The sequence below is a fragment of the Bombina bombina genome, chromosome 6, assembly GCF_027579735.1.
Source record: "Bombina bombina isolate aBomBom1 chromosome 6, aBomBom1.pri, whole genome shotgun sequence".
NCBI classification, from domain to species: Eukaryota; Metazoa; Chordata; class Amphibia; order Anura; family Bombinatoridae; genus Bombina; species Bombina bombina.
This window is the reverse complement of record NC_069504.1, coordinates 772,583,073-772,607,945: the sequence shown is the minus strand read 5'-3', so window position 1 is coordinate 772,607,945 and position 24,873 is coordinate 772,583,073. Positions and strand designations below refer to the sequence as shown.

Below are 24,873 nucleotides of genomic sequence, written 5' to 3'. Positions count from 1 at the left end.
TCATGCAGGACAATGCTCCATCACACGCGTCCAAGTACTCCACAGCGTGGCTGGCAAGAAAGGGTATAAAAGAAGAAAATCTAATGACATGGCCTCCTTGTTCACCTGATCTGAACCCCATTGAGAACCTGTGGTCCATCATCAAATGTGAGATTTACAAGGAGGGAAAACAGTACACCTCTCTGAACAGTGTCTGGGAGGCTGTGGTTGCTGCTGCACGCAATGTTGATGGTGAACAGATCAAAACACTGACAGAATCCATGGATGGCAGGCTTTTGAGTGTCCTTGCAAAGAAAGGTGGCTATATTGGTCACTGATTTGTTTTGTTTTTGAATGTCAGAAATGTATATTTGTGAATGTTGAGATGTTATATTGGTTTCACTGGTAAAAAATAAATAATTGAAATGTGTATATATTTGTTTTTTGTTAAGTTGCCTAATAATTATGCACAGTAATAGTCACCTGCACACACAGATATCCCCTAAAATAGCTATAACTAAAAACAAACTAAAAACTACTTCCAAAACTATTCAGCTTTGATATTAATGAGTTTTTTGGGTTCATTGAGAACATGGCTGTTGTTCAATAATAAAATTAATCCTCAAAAATACAACTTGCCTAATAATTCTGCACTCCCTGTAATAGAAGCAAATTGGAAAGTTGTTTAAAATTGCACTTTCTATCTGAAAATTGGGTTTCATGTCTCTTTAATATGGGACTTTTGGTATAGTTATTTAACTTTGATCTACACATAGGGAATCTCTTGAGCCTCTGCTCAAATTATTTACACCAGGTGATTACTATTACCACAGTGGTAACCTGTGCTTAAACTGTATACCCATAAGACACCTTGCCATTGAAACTTGGGGGTTGCTACAGGAGGTAAAATTGAGAGGGTTAGCTCTCTCCAGCAGCCCAGCCCTTTGGGGTTTTTGGAGCCTGGTGACCTACCTGCCAGTAAGTTCAGGGTGGTCCTGATTAACTCTGAAAGCCCTCATTCTCCATGATGACAACACATGGTCATCATCCGCACCCTGTATTCAGTATTTTAAGTTATGGTTAGAAATGAGATTCAGAGGTCATGTTATCCAAACACACTAGGGTTTTTTGGCCTTGTTATATATATGTAGAAGAAACCAGCACTCACTGTACCAAGTGGTCGATCCGGGGTGCTTCCCAAGCAATATATACAAGAAAAAACGTCCACAGGGAGCACTTGCCGTGTTGTGATAAAGCCGTGTTTTACTCTATGAAAATAAACACAGATTTATCACAAGACGGCGAGTGCTCCCTGTGAACAGTTTTTCTTGTATGTATGTATATATATATATATATATATATACAGTATATATATATATATATATATATACTGTATATGTATACATATACACTCACAGGCCACTTTATTAGGTACACCTTGCTAGTACCGGGTTGGACTCCTTTTGCCTTCAGAACTGCCTTACTTCTTTGTGGCATAGATTCGACAAGGTGTTCAAAACATTCCTCAGACATTTTCGTCCATATTGACATGATAGCATCACGCAGTTGCTGCAGATTTGTCGGCTGCACATCCATGATGCGAATCTCCTGTTCCACCACATCCCAAAGGTGCTTTATTGGATTGAGATCTGTGGAGGGGCCATTGGAATACAGTAAACTCATTGTCATGTTCAAGAAACCGGTTTGAGATGATTTGAGCTTTGTGACATGGTGCATTATCTTGCTGGTAGTAGTCATCAGAAGATGGGTACACTGTAGTCATAAAGGGATGGACATGGTCAGCAACAATACTCAGGTAGGCCAAAGTGTGCCAAGAAAATATCCCCCACACCATTACACCACCACCACCAGTCTGAACCGTTGATACAAGTCAGGATTAATCCATGATTTTATGTTGTTTATGCCAAATTCTGACCCTACCATCTGAATGTTGCAGCTGAAATCGAGACTCATCAGACCAGGAAACGTTTTTCCAATCTTCTATTGTCCAATTTTGGTGAGCCTGTGCGAATTGTAGCCTCAGTTTCCTGTTCTTAGCTGACAGGAGTGGCACCCTGTGTGGCCATCTGCTGCCATAACTCATCTGCTTCAAGGTTCGAAGTGTTGTGCTTTCAGAGATGGTATTCTGTATACCGAGTGTTTTTTTTTAGATACTGTTGCCTTTCTATCATCTCCAACTAGTCTGCCCATTCTCCTCTGACCTCTGACATCAACAAGGCATTTTTGTCCACACAGCTGCTGCTCACTGGATATTTTCTCTTTTGCGGACCATTCTCTGTAAACCCTAGAGATGAATGTGTGTGAAAATCCCAATAGATCAGCAGTTTTTGAAATACTCAGACCAGCCTGTCAGGCACCAACAACCATGCCACGTTCAAAGTCACTTAAATCCCTTTTCTTCCCCATTCTGATGCTCGGTTTGAACTTTGGCAAGTCGTCTTCACCACGTCTAGATGCCTAAATGCATTGAGTTGCTGCCAAGTGATTGGCTGATTAGCAATCTGTGTTACCAAGCAATTGAACAGGTGTACCTAATAAAGTGGCCGGTGTGTGTGTGTATATATATATATATATATATATATATATATAGGCTTACCATACGTCCCGTTTTTACCGGGATTGTCCCTGTTTTGAGCCCCTGTCCCAGTGTCCCACCCGTTTTTACATTTTGTCCCGGCCGCCGGTGTTCTACTGTCATCCAGCGTTTTGCGCATGCGCTGCCTTTTACAGGTGTCTCACTCTGCTCTCTGCTGCCTGTCGGAATGTGCGACCGTGACGTCACCACAACAGACGGGTCGCAGAATCCGACAGATAGCTTGTGTTCCACTGCTCCGCCTCTTCTTCATCCTATGTTTTAGGCGCCAGTTCTGAAAAAGCATCGTGCGGCTGCACACTGTCTGTGACTAGACTGTCAGACTGTCTGTGTGTGCAGCGGTAGAAAAAAAAAACATTTTTGAATCTGATTCTTGCAGCAGCTTGCCGATCTTCTTGAGCCTGGTAAGGTAACTTGAGGATAATTTTTAAATAAGTTAAATAAAATAACATAAGTATATCTGTGTCGTTTTTTACTACTTACTAAGTCTATACCAGTGGCAGTTACTAAGTTAGAAACTGCCACTGGTATAGACTTAGTTACTAACAGCTAGGCTATGTGTTGATTGTAATATGTACAATCAAGTCAAGTTATATTATTTTATTTATATTTATTTATAATATTTATATTATGATATGATATTTGCTGTGTAATTTATATAATTATTGCTTCTGGGGTCACTGATCAATCATCATTAATTATAATTTATGGTAATATTGTGCTGCTGGTCATTAATTATGTTAATATAAAATTGTGCTGCTGGGGTCATCATCATTAAATTAATGATGATGATGACCCCAGCAGCACAATTATATTAACATAATTAATGATGATGATCCCAGCAGCACAATTAAATTAACATAATGATGATGATGACCCCAGCAGCACAATTAAATTAACATAATTAATGATGATGACCTCAGCAACACAATTATATTACCATAATTAATGTAATTAATTATGTTAATATAATTGTGCTGCTGGGGTCATTAATCATCATTAATTGTGTTAATTTAATTGTGCTGTTGGGATCATCATCATTAATTGTGTTAATATAATTGTGCTGCTGGGGTCATCATCATTAATTATGTTAATTTAATTGTGCTGCTGGGGTCATTAATTATGTTAATATAATTGTGCTGCTGGGGTCATCATCATTAATTGTGTTTATATAATTGTGCTGCTGGGGTCATCATCATTAATTATGTTGAAGGGCCAAAATAAACTTTCATGATTCAGATAGGGCATGTAATTTTAAACAATTTTCCAATTTACTTTTATCACCAATTTTGCTTTGTTCTCTTGGTATTCTTAGTTGAAAGTTTAACCTAGGAGGTTCATATGCTAATTTCTTAGACCTTGAAGGCCACCTCTTTTCAGAATGCATTTTAACAGTTTTTCACCACTAGAGGGTGTTAGTTCATGTGTTTCATATAGATAACACTGTGCTTGTGCACGTGAAGTTATCTGGGAGCAGGCACTGATTGGCTAAACTGCAAGTCTATCAAAATAACTGAAATAAAGGGGCAGTTTGCAGAGGCTTAGATACAAGATAATCACAGAGGTAAAAAGTACATTAATATAACTGTGTTGGTTATGCAAAACTGGGGAATGGGTAATAAAGGGATTATCTATCTTTTAAAACAATAAAAAGTCTGGTGTAGACTGTCCCTTTAATATAATTGTGCTGCTGGGGTCATCATTAATTGTTAATATAATTGTGCTGCTGGGGTCATCATTAATTGTGTTAATATAATTGTGCTGCTGGGGTCATCATCATTAATAATGGCAATATAATTATGCTGCTGGGGTCATCATGAATTGTGTTAATTGTGCTGCTGGGGTCATCATGAATTGTGTTAATTGTGCTGCTGGGGTCATCATTAATTGTGTTAATTGTGCTGCTGGGGTCATCATCCATTAATTGTGTCAATTGTGTTGCTGGGGTCTTCATAATTTATTATGGTTATATTGTGCTGCTAGGGTCATCATCATTAATTATTTATAAATAAATAATTAAATAACAAAATCATTTTGTTTGAGTAACTCAGCAATGTCAAACAATGGAACAATACTTTTGTGTGGGCTACTGTGCAAGAAGCTATGTATTTTTCAACTGGGGAGTGTAATGTTGCTCAAAGCAGGCTTGTTGAAATAATACTAATAAATAAATAATACTTATCTTATTAACTATTATAATAACAGTAACAGCACACACTTACTATTTAATGACCCCAGCAGCATACAATTATTTAATTTAAATAATAATGGTTTGCTGCGGGGGTCATTAAATAATAATGGTTTGCTGCGGGGGTCATTAAATAATAATGGTTTGCTGCGGGAGTCATTAAAGGGACACTGTACCCAAATTTTTTCTTTCTTGATTCAGATAGAGCATGAAATTTTAAGCAACTTTCTAATTTACTCCTATTATCAAATTTTCTTTATTCTCTTGGTATCTTTATTTGAAATGCAAGAATCTAAGTTTAGATGCCGGCACATTTTTGGTGAACAACCTGGGTTGTCCTTGCTGATTGGTGGAAAAAATTCATCCACCAATCAAAAAGTGCTGTCCAGAGTTCTTAACCCAAAAAAGCTTAGATGGCTTTTATTTCAAATACAGATAGCAAGAGAATGAAGAAAAATTGATAATAGGAGTAAATTAGAAAGTTGCTTAAAATTGCATGCTCTATCTAAATCACAAAAGAAAAAAATTGGGTTCAGTGTCCCTTTAAATAATAATGGTTTGCTGCGGGGGTCATTAAATAATAATGGTTTGCTGTCATGTTCATTAAATAAGGGTGTGCTGCTGGGGTAATTAAATAATAAGGGTGTGCTGCTATTTTCATTAAATAATAAGGGTGTGCTGCTATTTTCATTAAATAATAAGGGTGTGCTGCTATGTTCATTAAATAATAAGGGTGTGCTGCTGGGGTAATTAAATAAGAGTGTGCTGCTTGGGTCATGAAATAATTAATAAGGGTGTGCTTATAAGGTAACCTTGATTTTGGACATGAATTTAAAGAGGTATGAAATATTTTTTTTCTTTCATGATTCAGATAGAGCATATAATTTTTACCAACTTTCCAATTTACATCTATAATTAAATTTCCTTAATTTTCTTTGTATCCTTTGTGAAGGAGCAGCTATCTGGTAAGTCAATGACAAGAGGCATATTGTGCAGCCACCAATCAGATAGCTCCTTGTTGTGTATTGCTACCTCTGAGCCTATCTAGGTATACAAGTAAAATGGAAAGGCATTGATTCCAAAGGCCAGGAAAGCAAAGATCTGATTTAGTTGAGATGTTCACTAAATTTTTGTGTATTAATTCCTGTTTATTCTTGTTATTATTTCATTATTCTATATTTTCAAAGTGACCCCCTCAGCCACATATATTGGTATAGGAGGGAAGCACCTGGTGCTTTCCCATTTATACTTAACACCTCCCCTTCTGCTCAGCAGGTGAAGGGTTTTTTTACCGAATCCTTCCACCCAGCTATTGGTGACTAGAAGGGTTTTTGAGAGGTCAGCACTCAGACTCGCCATGTATTTGTACTGAGAGAACCTTGGTAGTAATGATTTAATGAATATATTTATATTTTCTTTTCAGAATAATTTTGACACTTTGGAGTGTAGTGTAGTGTAGTGTTTGCCAGGAGCCACAATCTTGGAGATTTACAGGTAAGACTTTAATGAAGTGGTTGCAAATGATCTTTCATTTGAACTTTGCTCACCACTTATATTTATATATATATTTATATTTTCTTTTCAGAATAATTTTGACACTTTGGAGTGTAGTGTAGTGTAGTGTTCGCAGGAGCCACGATCTTGGAGATTTACAGGTAAGACTTTAATGAAGTGGTTGCAAAGGATCTTTCATTTGAACTTTGCTCACCACTTATATTTATATATATATATTTATATTTTCTTTTCAGAATAATTTTGACACTTTGGAGTGTAGTTTAGTGTAGTGTTTGCAGGAGCCACGATCTTGGAGATTTACAGGTAAGACTTTAATGAAGTGGTTGCAAAGGATCTTTCATTTGAACTTTGCTCACCACTTATATTTATATATATATATTTATATTTTCTTTTCAGAATAATTTTGACACTTTGGAGTGTAGTTTAGTGTAGTGTTTGCAGGAGCCACGATCTTGGAGATTTACAGGTAAGACTTTAATGAAGTGGTTGCAAAGGATCTTTCATTTGAACTTTGCTCACCACTTATATTTATATATATATATTTATATTTTCTTTTCAGAATAATTTTGACACTTTGGAGTGTAGTTTAGTGTAGTGTTTGCAGGAGCCACGATCTTGGAGATTTACAGGTAAGACTTTAATGAAGTGGTTGCAAAGGATCTTTTATTTGAACTTTGCTCACCACTTATATTTATATATATATTTATATTTTCTTTTCAGAATAATTTTGACACTATGGCGTGTAGTTTAGTGTAGTGTTCGCAGGAGCCACGATCTTGGAGATTTACAGGTAAGACTTTAATGAAGTGGTTGCAAAGGATCTTTCATTTGAACTTTGCTCACCACTTATATTTATATATATATATTTATATTTTCTTTTCAGAATAATTTTGACACTTTGGAGTGTAGTTTAGTGTAGTGTTCGTAGGAGCCACGATCTTGGAGATATACAGGTAAGACTTTAATGAAGTGGTTGCAAAGGATCTTTCATTTGAACTTTGCTCACCACTTATATTTATATATATATATTTATATTTTCTTTTCAGAATAATTTTGACACTTTGGAGTGTAGTTTAGTGTAGTGTTTGCAGGAGCCACGATCTTGGAGATTTACAGGTAAGACTTTAATGAAGTGGTTGCAAAGGATCTTTCATTTGAACTTTGCTCACCACTTATATTTATATATATATATTTATATTTTCTTTTCAGAATAATTTTGACACTTTGGAGTGTAGTTTAGTGTAGTGTTTGCAGGAGCCACGATCTTGGAGATTTACAGGTAAGACTTTAATGAAGTGGTTGCAAAGGATCTTTCATTTGAACTTTGCTCACCACTTATATTTATATATATATTTATATTTTCTTTTCAGAATAATTTTGACACTTTGGAGTGTAGTTTAGTGTAGTGTTTGCAGGAGCCACGATCTTGGAGATTTACAGGTAAGACTTTAATGAAGTGGTTGCAAAGGATCTTTCATTTGAACTTTGCTCACCACTTATATTTATATATATATTTATATTTTCTTTTCAGAATAATTTTGACACTTTGGAGTGTAGTTTAGTGTAGTGTTTGCAGGAGCCACGATCTTGGAGATTTACAGGTAAGACTTTAATGAAGTGGTTGCAAAGGATCTTTCATTTGAACTTTGCTCACCACTTATATTTATATATATATTTATATTTTCTTTTCAGAATAATTTTGACACTTTGGCGTGTAGTTTAGTGTAGTGTTCGCAGGAGCCACGATCTTGGAGATTTACAGGTAAGACTTTAATGAAGTGGTTGCAAAGGATCTTTCATTTGAACTTTGCTCACCACTAATATTTATATATATATATTTATATTTACTATTCAGAATAATTTTGACACTTTGGAGTGTAGTTTAGTGTAGTGTTTGCAGGAGCCACGATCTTGGAGATTTACAGGTAAGACTTTAATGAAGTGGTTGCAAAGGATCTTTCATTTGAACTTTGCTCACCACTTATATTTATATATATATATTTATATTTTCTTTTCAGAATAATTTTGACACTTTGGAGTGTAGTTTAGTGTAGTGTTTGCAGGAGCCACGATCTTGGAGATTTACAGGTAAGACTTTAATGAAGTGGTTGCAAAGGATCTTTCATTTGAACTTTGCTCACCACTCACTAACCCTTCTTTTCTACAGGAGTGCACCAGATAGTGAGCTGCTGGTCGTAGCCTCAGGCATCCCACAGCTCTACTTAATCTAATGTGAAGCCTACCATAGAGACAAAGAAGCTGAGGTGCTGAGGGGGAACACTTAGGACTTTGCACAGTGGTCACAGCTCATGTGCAAGAGACTGTTGACATTCACAAAATTTTGAACTTTACTTTGGCAAAGATTTTGTAGTTTTATTTGTAGTTTTAAATTTCTAATTTAATATGCCGAAAAGAGCATGCACATTTACCAAAGAACTAGAACAGGAATACCCTTTTTTAAAAAAGCTTTCTTTGGACAGGGTAAAATGTGATCATTGTCTTGCAGTGTTCTCGGTGTCGCACGGAGGGAGGTCTGATATTAAAAACCATTTGCAAACTCAAAAACACAAGGTGAGTGTTGCCTCAGTTGCTACATCATCACGAGTAGATAGTTTTTTTAAAAGCTCAGAAACAACCGAATTGGAACTTCTCGTTGCCGCTAAAGAAGCTACCTTTGCTTTTCACACAGTTTCCCATGACTTGAGTTTCAAGACATCTGACTGTTCGTCAAAGTTGGTCTCAAAATTCTTTGAGCCAAAATTTCATCTGGCACGAACAAAATGTGAAGCAGTGATTTTGAATGTTATTGCACCAATGGCCAAATCTGAACTTACTGAAGACCTAGCAGTGGCAAATTTTGTCACAATTTCTATGGATGCTTCAAATAGAAAAGATGTAAAAATGATACCTTTCATGATTCGATACTATATACCTGGTCAAGGGGTACAAGTCAAATTTTTAGATATGCAAACTGTTCCTGGTGAGACGGCTGAGATCTTGACTGATGCCTTATTCTCGGTTATTGACAAATACGGGTTAAACGAAAAAGTTGTTGGATTTTGTGGAGACAATTGTAACACAAATTTTGGCGGTGTAAAACGAAAAGGCAAGAACAATGTTTTTAGCCGATTAAAAGCTAAACTAGCAAGGGACCTTGTTGGCATTGGCTGTGGTGCACACATTGTGCACAACTGTCTCCAAACAGCTGTTGACGTATTACCAATTGACATTGAAGCACTTGTTGTCAAAATTTTTAAATATTTTCACATATACACAGTTCGTGTAACTCATTTAAAGGAATTTTGTGACTTTGTCGGAGTGGAATACAAAAAACTATTACAACATGGTAATACCAGATTTTTGTCAATGCTGCCAGCAGTTGAAAGAATTCTTTACATTTTTGAGGGCTTGAAATCCTACTTTTGTTCTGAAGAACACTGCCCAGAATTGATAAAACAATTCTTTGACAATGAGTGTGGTGAAATATATTTATGGTTTGTACACGGGCAACTTAGCCTTTTCAACAAAGTGATTTTGGTCATGGAAAAGAACAATGCCAGTGCAGCAGATGTCACACTAGAAATGCAAACATTGATTACAAATATCAATGAACGGAAACAGTGTGAATTTATACCTCAAGGAGCAAAGGCTTTGCTGAGAAAACTTGAAGAAAATGGTGGTAACATTGAAAAAGTGAAGGGAGAATTTGAAAGATTTTATGAAAGATGTCTTTCATACCTAGACCTATGGAAGGAAAGCTTTGGACAGGCAGAAGACTTTGTCTGGTTAAATTCTGGAGACATATCTTGGCCAACTGTTGAAGAGTCTGCAGTTACGATAAATAAAAAGATAGGCAAGCAAGCAATAAACATTGATCAATTATTTGATGAGGTGGTTATTGCTAAGAGCTTTTGGGCTTCTAGGGAAGAAATTTGGCCAATACAAAATTTTAATTATGAAGAAAAGTGGAAAGATTTTTTTGTCCATTGCAAAGAAAAAAACATATTGGTACAAAATCTTAATGCTTTAGTAGAATACATTCTTTGTCTTCCTGGTACTTCTGCACCAGTTGAACGAGTGTTTTCTATAATTAATAATGTATGGTCAGAAGACAGGGGTCAAATGTTGGAAGCTACAGTCAGGGGTCTTTTGATGGTTAAAATAAATTTGCCTTTAAGCTGTTTAGAGTTTTATGAAAAAATTAAAAGAAACAAACAATTTCTCAGAAAAGTTGTTTCAAGTGAAAAATATGGAAGTACTAGTGATTGAATAAAATATTACCTGTCAAGAAAAATATGTTGAATCACCACATCTGGGCCTCAAATTCACCAAACAGATATATTTCACTTTGATTTTATTGTTATGGTTTTATTTTTCTGTTAACAAAAGGGAGAGTGTATTGCATTGCATTTTCGATTATTAAGTCATTTTATCTATGGGGTGCAGCAGCATAGAGACACATCCTAAGGAGGATTTTGCAAGTTCTTAATGTTGCACTAAGTGTTTTTTTGTTTTACATTACCTCCTGACTAATAAAATGTTTTTTTGAAAAAAAGAGTTTAGTTTCTTATTTTTAACTGTCAAATTTATCTTTAACTTAAAAATTAGTTCCGGTCGGCAAATGCCCCGCCCTTGGCCGCGCCCCTGACCACACCCCTGACCACACCCCCGCTGGCACTGCGCCAGGTGGTCCCAGTTTCACCTCTAAAAATTATGGTAAGCCTATATATATATATACAATTTAACAAATCAAATCCAAACCCATTTGCATTTTTACAACAGGGACAGACACAAGGTACAATTTTACTATATAGACAGTTCAAGAACTGTGGAAAGACCCAATAGTCAGCAAGAACGAATTTACAAAACCTGTTTCTGTCATACTGTATGATTATACTCATTTCACACCCAATTTAAATGGAAATAAGTTAAATCTTTTTCCAAAGAGTTGCATTTTATGTGAAAAAAACTAAGGTCTGGTTGTTGCTTGTTCAGGTCGGTGAAGCAAGACAGGTATGTATTTGTATTTGAGATGTGCTTTACACACCCTTTCGAAAAGCTGCACCTGAATAAAACTTTAACTGAACTTGAAAAATTGCCAATAGTTTCAGCAAACTGTTGTCGTGTCAAGATTTATCTGGACATAGATACACATTTTATTTTAATATAAATTAGAATTCATACTGACAAAAACCCACTGTGTGTAGTGCGGTGCCTGGTGTACACTATTATAGTTATACAGATAAATATAGGGGATTGACTTTATGGCGTTCAGAAGTTTTGCCCATAACAACAATGACATTTGCTAGTGCGCCCTTACAAGTTTACTGGCACACGCCTAAAGTAGATGTTGTCAATTTGACATTTACAAAGCTACTGTGTGTCAGTTTGTGGTGGGCAGGACTTTATCTGACATTAGAGGACGGATTTGCTTGTCACAACCATCCAGCGGTTGGTAGGCGGTAACTTTAGCTACACTTGACTTTTTGATTGGACAAATGATTCTAAACGCCTATAGGTTGTTTCTTACAGTCTTGTAAATGATTCGTTGCGATAGCTTTCTGTTAAGGCTGTATTAGCATTTTGATTGGTCAAGCTATCTGAAACGTTCATGAAGTTTCCGGAGGGCGGAAGAAAGATCTGGAAGGTTCTGGATTCGTAGTTACGTGTGTACAAGAGGTGATTGTAGTTATTGGAGTAGATCACTTAGCGGAGCGTTTCAGAGGTTTGTACCGACGTTGTTTTCATATTGCATTTGTTTAGATTTGCGTTTAGCTGTAAATTATAATTGCATTGGATGTGTTTTGGTTGATCTTTGTCTCTGTATGAGTTGGATGTGCGTTATTGCAGCTGTTAACATTTATTTATTATGAGCATAATTCTCTACTATACATCTGAGCAAGGGAGCTGGTAATAGGCGTTTATTAATGTTTGTTTATGCGCATGATAATATTCTATCATCACTAAATCGAGTCCTTGTTTGAGGGGGCAATAACTTATTGTTTTTTTATGATAAAACTGCATATTTATTTTGTTTATTACAGTTATACATAAATATAGTCAACCATTTATCAGTTTTGAGTTTTGTTTTACATCTTTACGTGTTTGTAAAACGGGAAAGAATAGCATTTATTTGTAGTTAAATGTAACAGGGGGCTTGACAAAGCTTGTAAATCAGAAAATGTTTAACTTTTTTAATTACATTTTTTTTTTTTATTTGACATATTTGTATCCATCCTGATATATATTTGTCAATCTTAGAGGTGTCTTGATTTGAAACTATAGAGTGTTTGCCTGCATAGGTATTATAGCTCACGAGTAGGTGAACTCCCATATTTGCAAGTAGAAACAAGACTGTACATGCATGGGAAGATAAACGTTGAAAATAATTTATATTCAAAATGTTCCTTTAATTTGCATATTTTCTTTAACCCCCCCCCCCCTCCAAGATTATCTGAAAGTATTGAGTCAGTACTTTCGGTTCTGTGGGTGCAGGGTTTACATAGAGATGCATTATGTTTAAAGGGGCACTAAAGTCACAAATCTAAAACCAGTTTTACTCCCATTATCTAATTTGCTTTGTTTTCATTGGAATCTATTGTTGATTTGAATTACCTGGGTAGCAAATCACTATTGGGAGCTAGAGGCTGCACATATATGCCTTTTGTCATTGGCTCACTTGATGTGCTCAGCTAGCTCCCAGTAGTGTATCACTGCTGCTGAACCTACATAGATATGCTTTTCAACAAATGATGTAGTGATGATAGAAAAATAAATGTAAATTTTTTTTACAATTGTATGCTTTATCTGAACCTTTTTAATTTTGACTCCCATGTCCCTTTTTATTTTGTAATTTGGTGCTCTACAAACTTGATCAAACTTGGAGCAGATTTGGAGCAAACCCAAATTTAGGAGCAAGAAACTATAATTAAATAGTAAAAAGTTAGACATTTAGGGTGTCCCTAACACATTTTATTGGAATAGTATGTTAGGGCTTTATAGCTCTAGCACATTCTTGGCTGGTATGTTGCAATGCAATGCAAAGCATGCTTTAAAAAAACTTTTATCAGCACCACATGTGCACGAATATATTTAGCAATCAGAAGCCATGCGTTATTTTACCTGGTAGTGCTTCTTATGCATTGACTAGGCTGGGAACGCACCTTGGGTGAGTAAGGGCTGCAGCATAACCCTTTTCCATCTCATGCATTAATTTAAGGGACATTCTTGTCTAATAATAACATTCTAATTTGCTAGAATGTTTTATTAAACAAATGCTCATTGGAAATTGATTGGCCAGGGGAAACGTACAAATGTGATTTCCAATAATGAGAGCAGACTTGGGGGGCATATGCATCAATGTGCGAGCGGATATGATACGAAGTAGTGTATCATGTCCGCTACACATCGATAAATGCAGACAGCATTCTTGTGAACTGCTGGTGCAATGCCGCCCCCTGCAGATTTGCGGCCAATCGGCTGCTAGCAGGGAGTGTCAATCAATTCAATCGGGTTGATTCCTGTCTGCTGCCTCAGAGCAGGCGGAAAAGTTATGGAGCAGCGGTCTTTAGACTGCTGCTTCATAACTTCTGTTTCCGGCAAGCCTCCATACGGAGCTTGATAAATATGCCCTAAAGTAAGTCTTTCTGCTTGTATTAGGCATTTTAAAGGGACACAAGTTATAGTTAAACTGCCATCATTCAGATGGAGCATGCAGTTTGATAAACTTTCCAATTTACTGCTATTGTCATAATGTGCACAATCTTTTTATACGCACGCTTTCTAAGGCACCAGTGCCTACTAAGCATGTGCATTGTGATTGGATGATGGCTGCTACGTGATAGATGGGCCAGTGAAAATATAACATACTTTGACGTTTGTCAGAAAATTAAAAATGATACTAATTTGCAGGGTGGATTTAATTTAAATCATGGTTTTCATTTTTAGAATACTTTTTCAGATTATTTTTCCAGTTATATCAGACCATTACTGATTTGGTTATATCATTAGATAGGCATAGACAGATAATTGAAATTAATTAAATTATTGGAAGATGAACTATCTCCAGTTTAATAGGAGAAAAATAATTACCTCAATAATAGTTTTATTTAACGCCGTTAGGACGTTTCATGCTGTCCTACCTGCGCTGGGATTTAGCGCCGTTAGGATCGATTGGAACGTCCTAGCCGTTCTGCTGTACTGAAGCAGCTACGGCTTCCTAACTGGAATTGCAGACTGGAGGGAGTGCCTAGCGTCCTAGGCACTCCCCCCTTGTTTACATTTGAACTTTGTTCCGATTTAACAAATTACTGGCAGAAAGGGGTTAACTAAGGAAAAGTAATCATTACCTTAAAGGGACACTGTACCCAAATTTTTTCTTTTGTGATTCAGACAGAGCATGCCATTTTAAGCAACTTTCTAATTTACTCCTATTTTCAAATGCTCTTTATTCTCTTGGTATCTTTATTTGAAATGCAAGAATGTAAGTTTAGATGCCGGCCCATTTTTGGTGAACAACCTAGGTTGTCCTTGCTGATTGGTGGATAAATGCATCCACCAATCAAAAACTGCTGTCCAGAGTTCTGAACTTAGAAAAAAGCTTAGATGCCTTCTTTTTCATATAAAGATAGCAAGAGAATGAAGAAAAATTGATAATAGGAGTAAATTAGAAAGTTGCTTAAAATTGCATGCTCTATCTGAATCACAAAAGAAAATTTTTGGGTACAGTGTCCCTTTAATAATACAAATGTAATTAGTTATTTAAAGGGACATAAAATAAAAAATATTTTGTGATGCAGATAGAGCATGTGATTAAACAACTTTGTAATTTACTTCTATTATCTAATTTGTTTTGTTCTCTTCATTTCTTTAATTGAAAGGGATACCTAGGTAGACTCAGGAGCTGCTGATTGCTGGCTGCACATATATGTCTCATGTTATTGGCTCTCCCAATACTCCCAGTAATGCATTGCATCTTCAACAAAAGATACCAAGAGAATGAAGCAAATTAAATTATAGACGTAACTTGGACAGTTGTTTAAAATTGTATTCTCTATCTGAATCATGAAATAAAATTTTGGGGTTTCATGTCCCTTTAACAATAACATTATATTTAATCTTTAATGCTTGCCTTTCCCTCCTCACACTTAGGTCCTTGTTAAGATCTATTCCTCTCCAAGCAATCTTCTATTCATTGAGCTTCTTGAAACTTAGTATGGGTTAATTCGGGTTACATAGATTTGCAGGGAAGCAATGGCATTAAAGGGACAGTAAAGTCAAAATTAAACTTTCACAATTCAGAAAGAACATGCCATTTTAAAATTTTTGAAAACTTGCTGGGTTTTTTTTTTTTTTTTTTTTTTAGGGACGTCCCAGTGAGGAGACAACTTAGATAATTTTACCAGAGCATAGTGCTTTAGATCGTCTGGCCCCAAGGGGACGATTTATCAAGTTGGGGCGCACATACGCGCCCCTGTCAGCCGCAGCTCGCCTCTGGCGGGCTGAATTTCCCTGGCGGAATTCAGCATTGCACACGAGCGCTATTTTGCACTTGCGTGCAATCCCGTCCGCACACAGCCAATTATGCGCGGGCAGGAGCTGTCAATCTTCCCGGTCGGACTAGACCACAGAGATTGAATTTCGCTACTTTAGAAGTGGCGAAAGATTAGGGAAGCAGTGGTCTGATGACCGCTGCTTGTTAAATACGGTGTGCAGGTTCTTTTGTGAGAACCTGCAGCCGTAGTGGGTCGAAAAAGGCTTGCGAAGCCTTTGATAAATCAATCCCTAAGTTTCATTGCATTGTCTTTGTAATCTGAATTTGCAGGTTATGCAATTTTACTGTATTTAATGATCCTTTTATAAATTGCTCATTTCAACCCATAACTCACTGTTTATTATCGCAACATAATTTTAATCCATTAATTTCCCAGTGCATACAAATCATTAATTCAGCTTTATTTATTTATTTTTTCTCTCTCATGGATTGTCTAGTTTGTCATCATCAGACAGGTGCTGTGAGTTACTTGTGTAATCTTTTTGTGTTTTATTCACAGAAGATCTATAAATCTGCAGACAGTCATGGGGAAAGATTACTACAAAATATTAGGACTATCAAAGGGGGCATCAGAGGAGGATATTAAGAAGGCTTATAGAAAACAAGCTCTGAAATATCATCCTGATAAGAACAAGGATCCAGGAGCTGAAGATCGATTTAAAGAAATTGCTGAGGCCTATGATGTGCTGAGTGACCCCAAGAGGAGAGACATTTTTGATAAATATGGAGAGGAAGGTAAACATATAAACCTACTGTATAAAAAGTAGCTATATAATACAATAACCACATTTTTTATAAAGATCATAAATACTGTACAGATACGTCTATTTTATCTATTAATAAAGTATAAAAAAAGGAATAAAATGAAAATTAAAATCTTCACATAACTTGGAAATAGTATAGACATATTGCATTTTTATGGAGCATGAAGGCAAAACCCAGGTCTGTAAAAATTATATTTGCAAATATTTGGCGTTTGTTGATAAAACAAAAGCCAACAATGGCCTTGATCTGCTACATTCAGCACCGGATTTATTAGAGTAAAAGAGCAACTAAAAAATGTATTTTATTTGCACATATATGTGTGTGTCGCACTTCTACTCTAAAATATATGGTGCCAAAATGAGCCAAACGCAGCAGACCATGGCAATGTTCACCATTTTCTTCAATAATGAATGCCGAATATATTTGTACATATCTAGTAAAAATGAGAATAGACTAAAGAGTGCAAAAGAAATCCCTGCCTGAGTACTGAGGAATTGGTGAACCCATTTCTTAAACCCATAGAAGAAATAAACCTACTTATCGTTATTGTTTAAATATAGTAGTACTATATAGAATATACTTCCCTTAGATCTTAAAAATATTACCAAAAATATTATCGCCTCTCTTGAAACATATTTGAGTTTATAAAGTTTTACTTTGTTGACAATGCTCTTATATTCTGCAGGGTGTGCATAGGAATTACTCTGTATTTTGAAAGGGTGACTTTTGGCTGAGCATTACGAGTTAATACTCAGAATTATTCTTCAGAGCATGCAAGTCCTATCCTGTCTAAGCTCTTGGAATTCACAAATCGGGATATTTTACCAGTACTACACATTTTGTTAATTCACCATCATATTTTCCTAAGTTTTTAATTTTAGCTTTTTCTAAGTTTTCTATTTTGATTGTCAACCTCTGATCACAACCTTTCACCCTATTTTATCCTTGTCTTTGATAGTCACTTCTTTGAAGATTATATTTAAAAAATAAAGAAAAGCCCTTTCCCAGGGTTTGAAAATTAGCTAGTTATGTTACATCAGTAACCCTATTGAATAACTTAAAAATAAGCTGCAGCCAAGTGGTAAATCACCATCTAACACGTTATTGAGTTGGTTGTTTGTTCCTGAGAGTGCACTTATAAAGTGCACTTCTCTGTTCGGGCTAGATTACAAGTGGTGTGCTAGTTTATTGTGTGCCTGTAAACTGGGAAATTTGCCCATTTACGGGCACACGATAAATAACCAGCCATTACAATTGTAATGGCTGGTTATTGCTACTGCCAGTTCGTGGTAGCAATTAGTGCTCTAAAAAACGATCACATCTTTGGTTAATTTTCAAAGTGTCCCCAATTGCCCTCAAAATACAGTGTGGTGTAGCTGTTTAAAATAAAAAATAATTTACTAATTTTTAAAAAATAACGACAAGAAGCAGTTATGAGGGCTTAAAGGGACAGTCTAGTCAAAATTAAACTTTCATTATTCAGATAGGACATGTCATTTTAATAAACTTTCCAATTTACTTTTATCATCAAATTTGCTTTTTCCTCTTAGTATTCTTAGTTGAAACTAAACCTAGGCAGATTCATATGCTAATTTCTAAACTCTTGGGGGCTGCCTCTTATCACAGGCTTTTTAAATTCCTTTTCAACACCAAGAGACTAAAAGTACACGTGGGCCATATAAATAACACTGTGTACAGGCACAGGAAGTGATTTAGGATCTAGCCTAACACAATGATAACTGCAAGACAATAGATAATAAACAGTCACAGTCATGTGATCAGGGGGCTGGAAGAAGGTTCTTAGATACAAGGTAATCACAGAGGTAAAAAGTGTATTAATATAACAGTGTTGGTTGTGCAAAACTGGGGAATGGGTAATAAAGGGATTATCTATCTTTTTTAAAACGATAACAATTCAATGGTAGACTGTCCCTTTAAATTGAGCAGTTGTGGGTTGTTAGAAAAAAAGTCATTGAAAAGTGCCTTTTATTGCGGTCTATGGGGACTGTGTGTTCCATATGAATATATACATATATATTTATTCATTTACACTTTGCTGTGTGTCTGACGGCATGAGGACAAAGCTCCTATTGGGACCTATGGAAGAAAACTCATGAGCGCAAAGCTTCCATGCAATGTTAGCATTGTGCTCAACTGTAATACTAGCGCACATTTGCATGAGCTAGTATTACTTAGTGGAGGGCAAATATCGTGCTTGCATAAGCTATAATTTGCCCTCCACTCGTAATCTGGCCCTTTTGTGTATTATGTCTCCCTAAATGGGGAAGAAAAGGGGCAACCAGAGGTGGACTCCTTGTTCAGTGTGGGAAGAGGAACATGGCTGCACCTCATTGACGAAGCCCAATGAAGGCTGAAACAATCATCTGGGGTTGCCATGTTCCTTTTTCAGAGAGAAATTGTCTAGCATTTCAGAGCTGACTGACCTTAAAAGACGGTATCAGACTGTTATACTATAGCAATGTTCTGTTCTGTGAAAGGCACTACTGGGCTAAAAAGAAGTTGCACCCAGGTAGTAAATCGCCATAGAACAAGCTAACAAGTTATTGAGCTGGTTGTTCATTCCTCAGAGTGCGCTTCTCTCCAACAACCTATTTTTTATCCTTTATCTCCATTCTAAGGCTACATTGCAGTTGCAACCAGTTTATAAAGTTTGCACACATCTGTCCATTATAGCTAATGGAGAATTTTTAAAGTTATCACCAGTTCACAAAGTTTACAAATGGAATTAAATGTTTAATAAATCTTTCTATGAGGGGATAGGTAAACTTCTAGCAATAATACTTTTGTATTAAAGGGACAGTACACTGTAAAATTGTTTTTATATTAATGTATTTTCAATGACTTGTTATATCAGCTGCAGAGTATAAAATGTATGAGAAATTGCATTTTCGGTTTATTTGTGTATATGAAGTAGCTGGTTTTGTCCTTTTTAAACCACAGCCTATTACAATGGGTTGAGTTTCAGGTAATATCATATCTCGTTATGTTATCACTTTGTGTACACACACTTGCTTCCTTATCTTATATTTGTCTGGAAAACTAAAGCTCAATACATAAAGAGAACAATGGAACATTATCATGTTATTAACGATTCTGCACCCCAATCGGAGTGTCATTTCTTCTGCTGGCTGTGTTTACTTAGGTTATTCAATAGCTGAGACTCCAGTATCAAACTTTCAGTATAGGTTGGGATATCACAAACTAAATCTGCTATTTCAAAGGCCAAAATAGGGGTAAAGGAGCTACTTGTAAACAATTTAATATTCTTCAGCAGGTAAAATGGATTGTTTGGAACAATTTAAATGGGAGAACATTTTTGGGTGATCTGTCCTTTTTTTTTTTAATGTAGAAAAGGTACCCTTTTTATGGTTCACTTCTAACCCTTCTTATTCTCCTCTCTTCCTAGGTCTCAAGGGAACTCCTGGTGGAGCTGGAGGCTGTAATTCCAATGGCCCATCATTTAGTTACTCATTTCATGGAGACCCTCATGCAATGTTTACAGAATTTTTTGGGGGGCGAAACCCCTTTGACAACTTCTTTGGCCGTAGTGAGGAAGATATGGAGACAGATGATCCATTTGCAGGCTTTGGCATGGGTGGTATGGGTGGCATGGGGGGTTTTGGGAACATGGGTGGCTTTCCTCGAGCTGGACCAGGCAGAAGAGAACCTGGCCCTAAGAAACCGGATCCACCAATTGTTAGGGAATTGCCAGTGACTCTTGAGGACGTGTTTAATGGTTGCACAAAGAAGATGAAAATCTCGCACAAAAGGCTTGGTCCAGATGGAAGGAGTGTGCGCACTGAGGACAAGATTCTAACTATCCAAGTTAAAAAAGGCTGGAAAGAAGGCACCAAAATCACCTTTCCAAGGGAAGGTGATGAGACTCCTACCAACATTCCTGCAGATATTGTGTTTGTGTTAAAGGACAAACCCCATTCTGTGTATAAGAGAGAATCATCTGATTTGGTGTACCAAGCCAAGATTAGCTTGCGTGAGGTAAGATATTTGTGCCAAAAGGGTTCTATGTACAATATTATAAACCACTATACAATTTCAAAACTTATATTCAGTATTCTGTGTATATAACTTGGTTTGTAGATAGGTATTTGTATGTCAGTGTCACTTTTAAATGTACGGTATAACTGGGGGAGATAAATATGAAGAGGGTCCACATTACTAGTGTGTGGTCCCCCCCCAAACAAAAAATATTAGCAGTGATTGTGACTGCTAGAATATTGCAGCCACATTGTTGCCAATTTTTATTGGCTCACAAATTTTGAGGGAAACCTGCTTGTTAACACTTGATTCTATACTGTTACAATACGTAGTAAATAATGTTCCATTCCTCCATAGCATAGAGGACATCAACTGTAACCAGTGGTGTGATTCAGCTGGTTCGCAACGGTTTGTGTGATCCGGTTGCTAAAATTTCCCAAGATTGCACAAACTGGTTAATGAGCTCTGTTTGTGTTGCCATATTCTTATACCCAGGGCACCACAGGGACTTTTTTTTTTTTATATTGTGGTTAATTTTATTCATTTTTTTTCAATCGTTGTTGAGATCAAGATTTTATTGGGTTTTAGGCCCAATGAGTCCGTCATTAATGTCGGATTATTTATCTTTTTATGTCTATATGGAGTCGCCAGTTCCTACTGAGCATGTGCAAGACTTTGCAGAATATATGTATATGGTTTTGTGATTGTCTGTCACATGTCAGAAAAGATCTACTCATTTGAAGTGCTATTGCATTGTCTTTTTATCATGCATTTGTTGATTATGCCAATATACTATATTTACTGGCCCTTTAAACCTGTTTGTACTATTCTGGTATTTGCCAACACCTGGGAATGCTGAAAGACCAAAATATAGTTGTTGTTTTTTTGTTTTTTTTGTTCCTTATGTGTGTTTGTGAAATACAGTGATTTAGCAGAAGCAATTTAATTTTAACTTTTTAAAGTTATTGTGGTTGATGCATGGTTATTGTCTTAACTGTGCTAATTTATTTTACACACTTTCTTTACAGGCACTTTGTGGCTGCACAGTTAACGTCCCCACCTTAGATGCTAGGACAATCCCCCTAACGCTGAAAGATATTGTTCGCCCTGGTACAAAACGCCGGATTTCGAATGAGGGCCTTCCTTTTCCCAAATCCCCAGAGCAACGTGGGGATCTCATTGTGGAGTTTGATATTCGTTTCCCTGAACGCCTTCCAGCTGCCTCCAAAGAGACGCTGGAGAGGGTTCTACCTGCATAAGGACCCTATGGACTTCGCACAAGGTGACAAAGACCAAAGCAGAACTAGATTGACTGGCTGAATCCTGGTTGTTGGTACCATATGGCATCAAGAGGGTTGGAGGTGCAGTGACCCTAAAAAATGACCTATTGTGAGCTCAATTTGTATGTTGTACAGCTTTTGTTCTCATTATATGAAATTAAAAATTCAACAGCGCTTTCACGTAAAGATAAAAAAAAATGCTTTATGTAATGGTTCTCAAAGCCTACACACACACCTATCTATATCATTTATTACTAAAATTCAGTCTAACAAATACCTGTATTCCTTAAAGCTGGAACTAAACCCATACAGTTCAAACCAGCTAGGATGTATGTCCAGAAATGTATTGGGTATAGTACTGCAGGATTTATTTTGTTTATCTTTCCAGTTAGAAGGAACACTCCACCCCACCCCCGCTTTTTTTCTTGTTGCTTGATTTGTCTTAAACTGAAGCACAAAACCCGAAGTATTGACTGCATAATCATGTTACCTTAAAACAAAAATACACTTTTTTTAATGTAGAGTTATCTGAAAAGCATTTTTTTTTGTTTTTACTTTTTCCAAACTCTGTTATGTTACTTTTAGTTTTGTGCTTCTCCACATCCATAATTTTAACTTTTCTAAATTTAAAGTGAAACTGGAAGTTACTTAGTTTACCTGAGGTAAACAAGAAAAAAATGTGGAGTTCCAATATGGCCACACTTAACTACTTTAATCAGAAAAGCATCTCATATCATTTTTCCGTTCATTCCTTTGTTAAAATGCTGGGGAAAGCAGTTTCAACAGTAGTAAAGCCTTTGTTACTTGATTTTGAGAAATATTGTCTGTGATAAAAGTTGCAGGTTTTATTTTTGTTGTTGTGTTGTAAAATGTATGAGAACTGTGTATATATGTACTTGTTTTGTATGTTTATATTTTTCTATGTTCAATTGTTTCATATAAAGCACGTATCTCGTAGTTACTGGAATTCAAAGTCCTAATTTTAGTGTGTATTCAAACATTTTTATAACGCAAATACTTTTAATTTTGTATATAGTCTTGGATGCTCCTGTGCAGCTGATAACCCCCCCCCCCCCCAAAAAAAAAATGTATAATATTCTGGTCAAACTTAAACTAATCACTTTTACTTTGTATTACTTAGATTATTTTATTCAGCTGAATTTCTGGACATTGCAAGACTTGTGCATTTCATACTCCTAAACAGGCAGAGAGTGGATGTTAAAGCTGTTGAAATATGAAAAACACTCTAAAGCATCTCCTTATTAATTTGCATATTATAAATGTGTATTTTTTTATTTTATTATTTTAACTGTTTTTCCATGTTTGGAAAGATTTTGCTGTAAATATATTGCAGGCACTTAAAAATGCCAAAGGTTTAATAGTAGGTCTGGGGCACTAAATGTCTTGTGAATCTTGTAGTGATTATGGAGTACTAAGATGTGCGGCTGGCTTGAAGGACCATAACTGAGAAAGTTGTGGAGCCGAAAACCTTGCATATCTGTGTACCCTTAGTGGCATGGTTGTAATCCTTGTTGAATCTCCAAGAAGGTTGAAGACTGATGTTTGAACTGGACCCTAAATAAAAATGTATTTTGAATTCTCTGTCTCTTAGTTACAATATGCCTTTCTACATTTCTTTTTCACTAAATAAAATGAGATCACTTTCTACACGTCAGGATTTTCCAGGCTGTTCAATCATTAAAATCACCTGTCCTGTTTCCATTTTTTTTATTATTAAATAAATCTAGATTAAATTCTTATTTTACGTCATTAATATGTATTTATAAATTCAATTTGCCCTATGATTATTACATCCTAATATCGCACAAAATCTAAATGTAGCATTAGTAAAAATGTCTTATGTTTCAACTAATAGAATGCAAATTAAAGGGACAGTCTATATCCAATACTTATTATTATTTTTATTTATAAAGCACCAACAGATTCCGCAGCGCTGCCCATGGGTACAAGGATAACAGTACAATGGAGAAACAATACGATAAAAGACAAAATTTTACAGACAAATACAGGGGGAATTGAGGGCCCTATTCCCATGGGAACTTACTTAATCTTTATTACTTAATGTTACATACCCGACAAGCATCTTGCAACATATTCCACTATAAGCATGAAAAAAAATACATTAAACTTTTAAATATCATTTGTTAGCAGCTAAAAATGGCTGCCAAGCTCCACTCACATCTTTCTTCTTGTCCAGTCAGCTATTTTCTTGTATGACAGTTTAGCATTGCATATTTAATATTTTTCGTTTAACTATTTCAAATTGTACATGCACAAATCAGCATGTGCAAGTAGGAAAACTTATTAAAGAGTCGATTGTCATTGGAGAAACCTGGAATACCAAAATGTATACGTAATAGGTCGGTGGAGCTAGTGGCCATTTTAGGCTCCTAACAATGAATATTTTAAATGTTTTATGTACTTTTCAAAAGCTGAATGTGGGACGAGTTGCAGGACACTTCTCTGGTATGTAACAATAAGTAATCAAAATTATGTACTGGGTCTAGATTGTTCCTTTAAGTTAAATATCAACCTGACCATGCAGCACATTTCAGGATAGAGTCCTATTGTATAGAACCAATGCTAATTATAGGCAGAAGTTCAGATTAACATGCTGAGACTGATCAAAAACTTGCCAGTAGAGAGAAAAGAAAATTTATGCTTACCTGATAAATTTATTTCTTTTTTGGCACGATGAATCGACGTATCATCTTAATTACTACTATTGGGAATACCACTCCTGCCCTGCAGGAGGCGGCAAAGAGCACCACAGCAAAGCTGTTAAATATCACCTCCCTTCCCTCCCAACCCAGTAATTCGACCAAAGTAAAGGAGAGAAAAGAAGTAGCAAGGTGCAGAGGTGTCTGAAGTTTATTAAAAAAAACCTGTCTATAAAACAGGATGGGCCGTGGACTCAGGTCAAAAAAGAAATAAATTTATC

The 24,873-nt window shown here is 36.1% G+C and overlaps 1 protein-coding gene across 2 annotated transcripts in view; it reads left to right on the top strand.

Moving 5' to 3' along the window:
* The window catches only part of DNAJB1 (DnaJ heat shock protein family (Hsp40) member B1), a 187,336-nt gene extending 163,828 nt beyond the window's left edge, over window positions 1–23,508 (top strand). The window contains exons 1-4 of one of the 2 annotated variants that reach the window (XM_053718077.1): window positions 11,897–12,021; window positions 16,349–16,584; window positions 20,042–20,631; window positions 21,660–23,508. In XM_053718077.1, coding sequence (XP_053574052.1) covers window positions 16,374–16,584; window positions 20,042–20,631; window positions 21,660–21,890 — 1,032 coding nt within the window. In that variant the 5' untranslated portion in view covers window positions 11,897–12,021; window positions 16,349–16,373 and the 3' untranslated portion in view covers window positions 21,891–23,508. Of the gene's footprint in view, window positions 1–11,896; window positions 12,022–16,348; window positions 16,585–20,041; window positions 20,632–21,659 lie in introns of those variants that run through there. The other variant, XM_053718076.1, reaches the window with a different exon arrangement.
* Window positions 23,509–24,873: the final 1,365 nt, after the last annotated feature.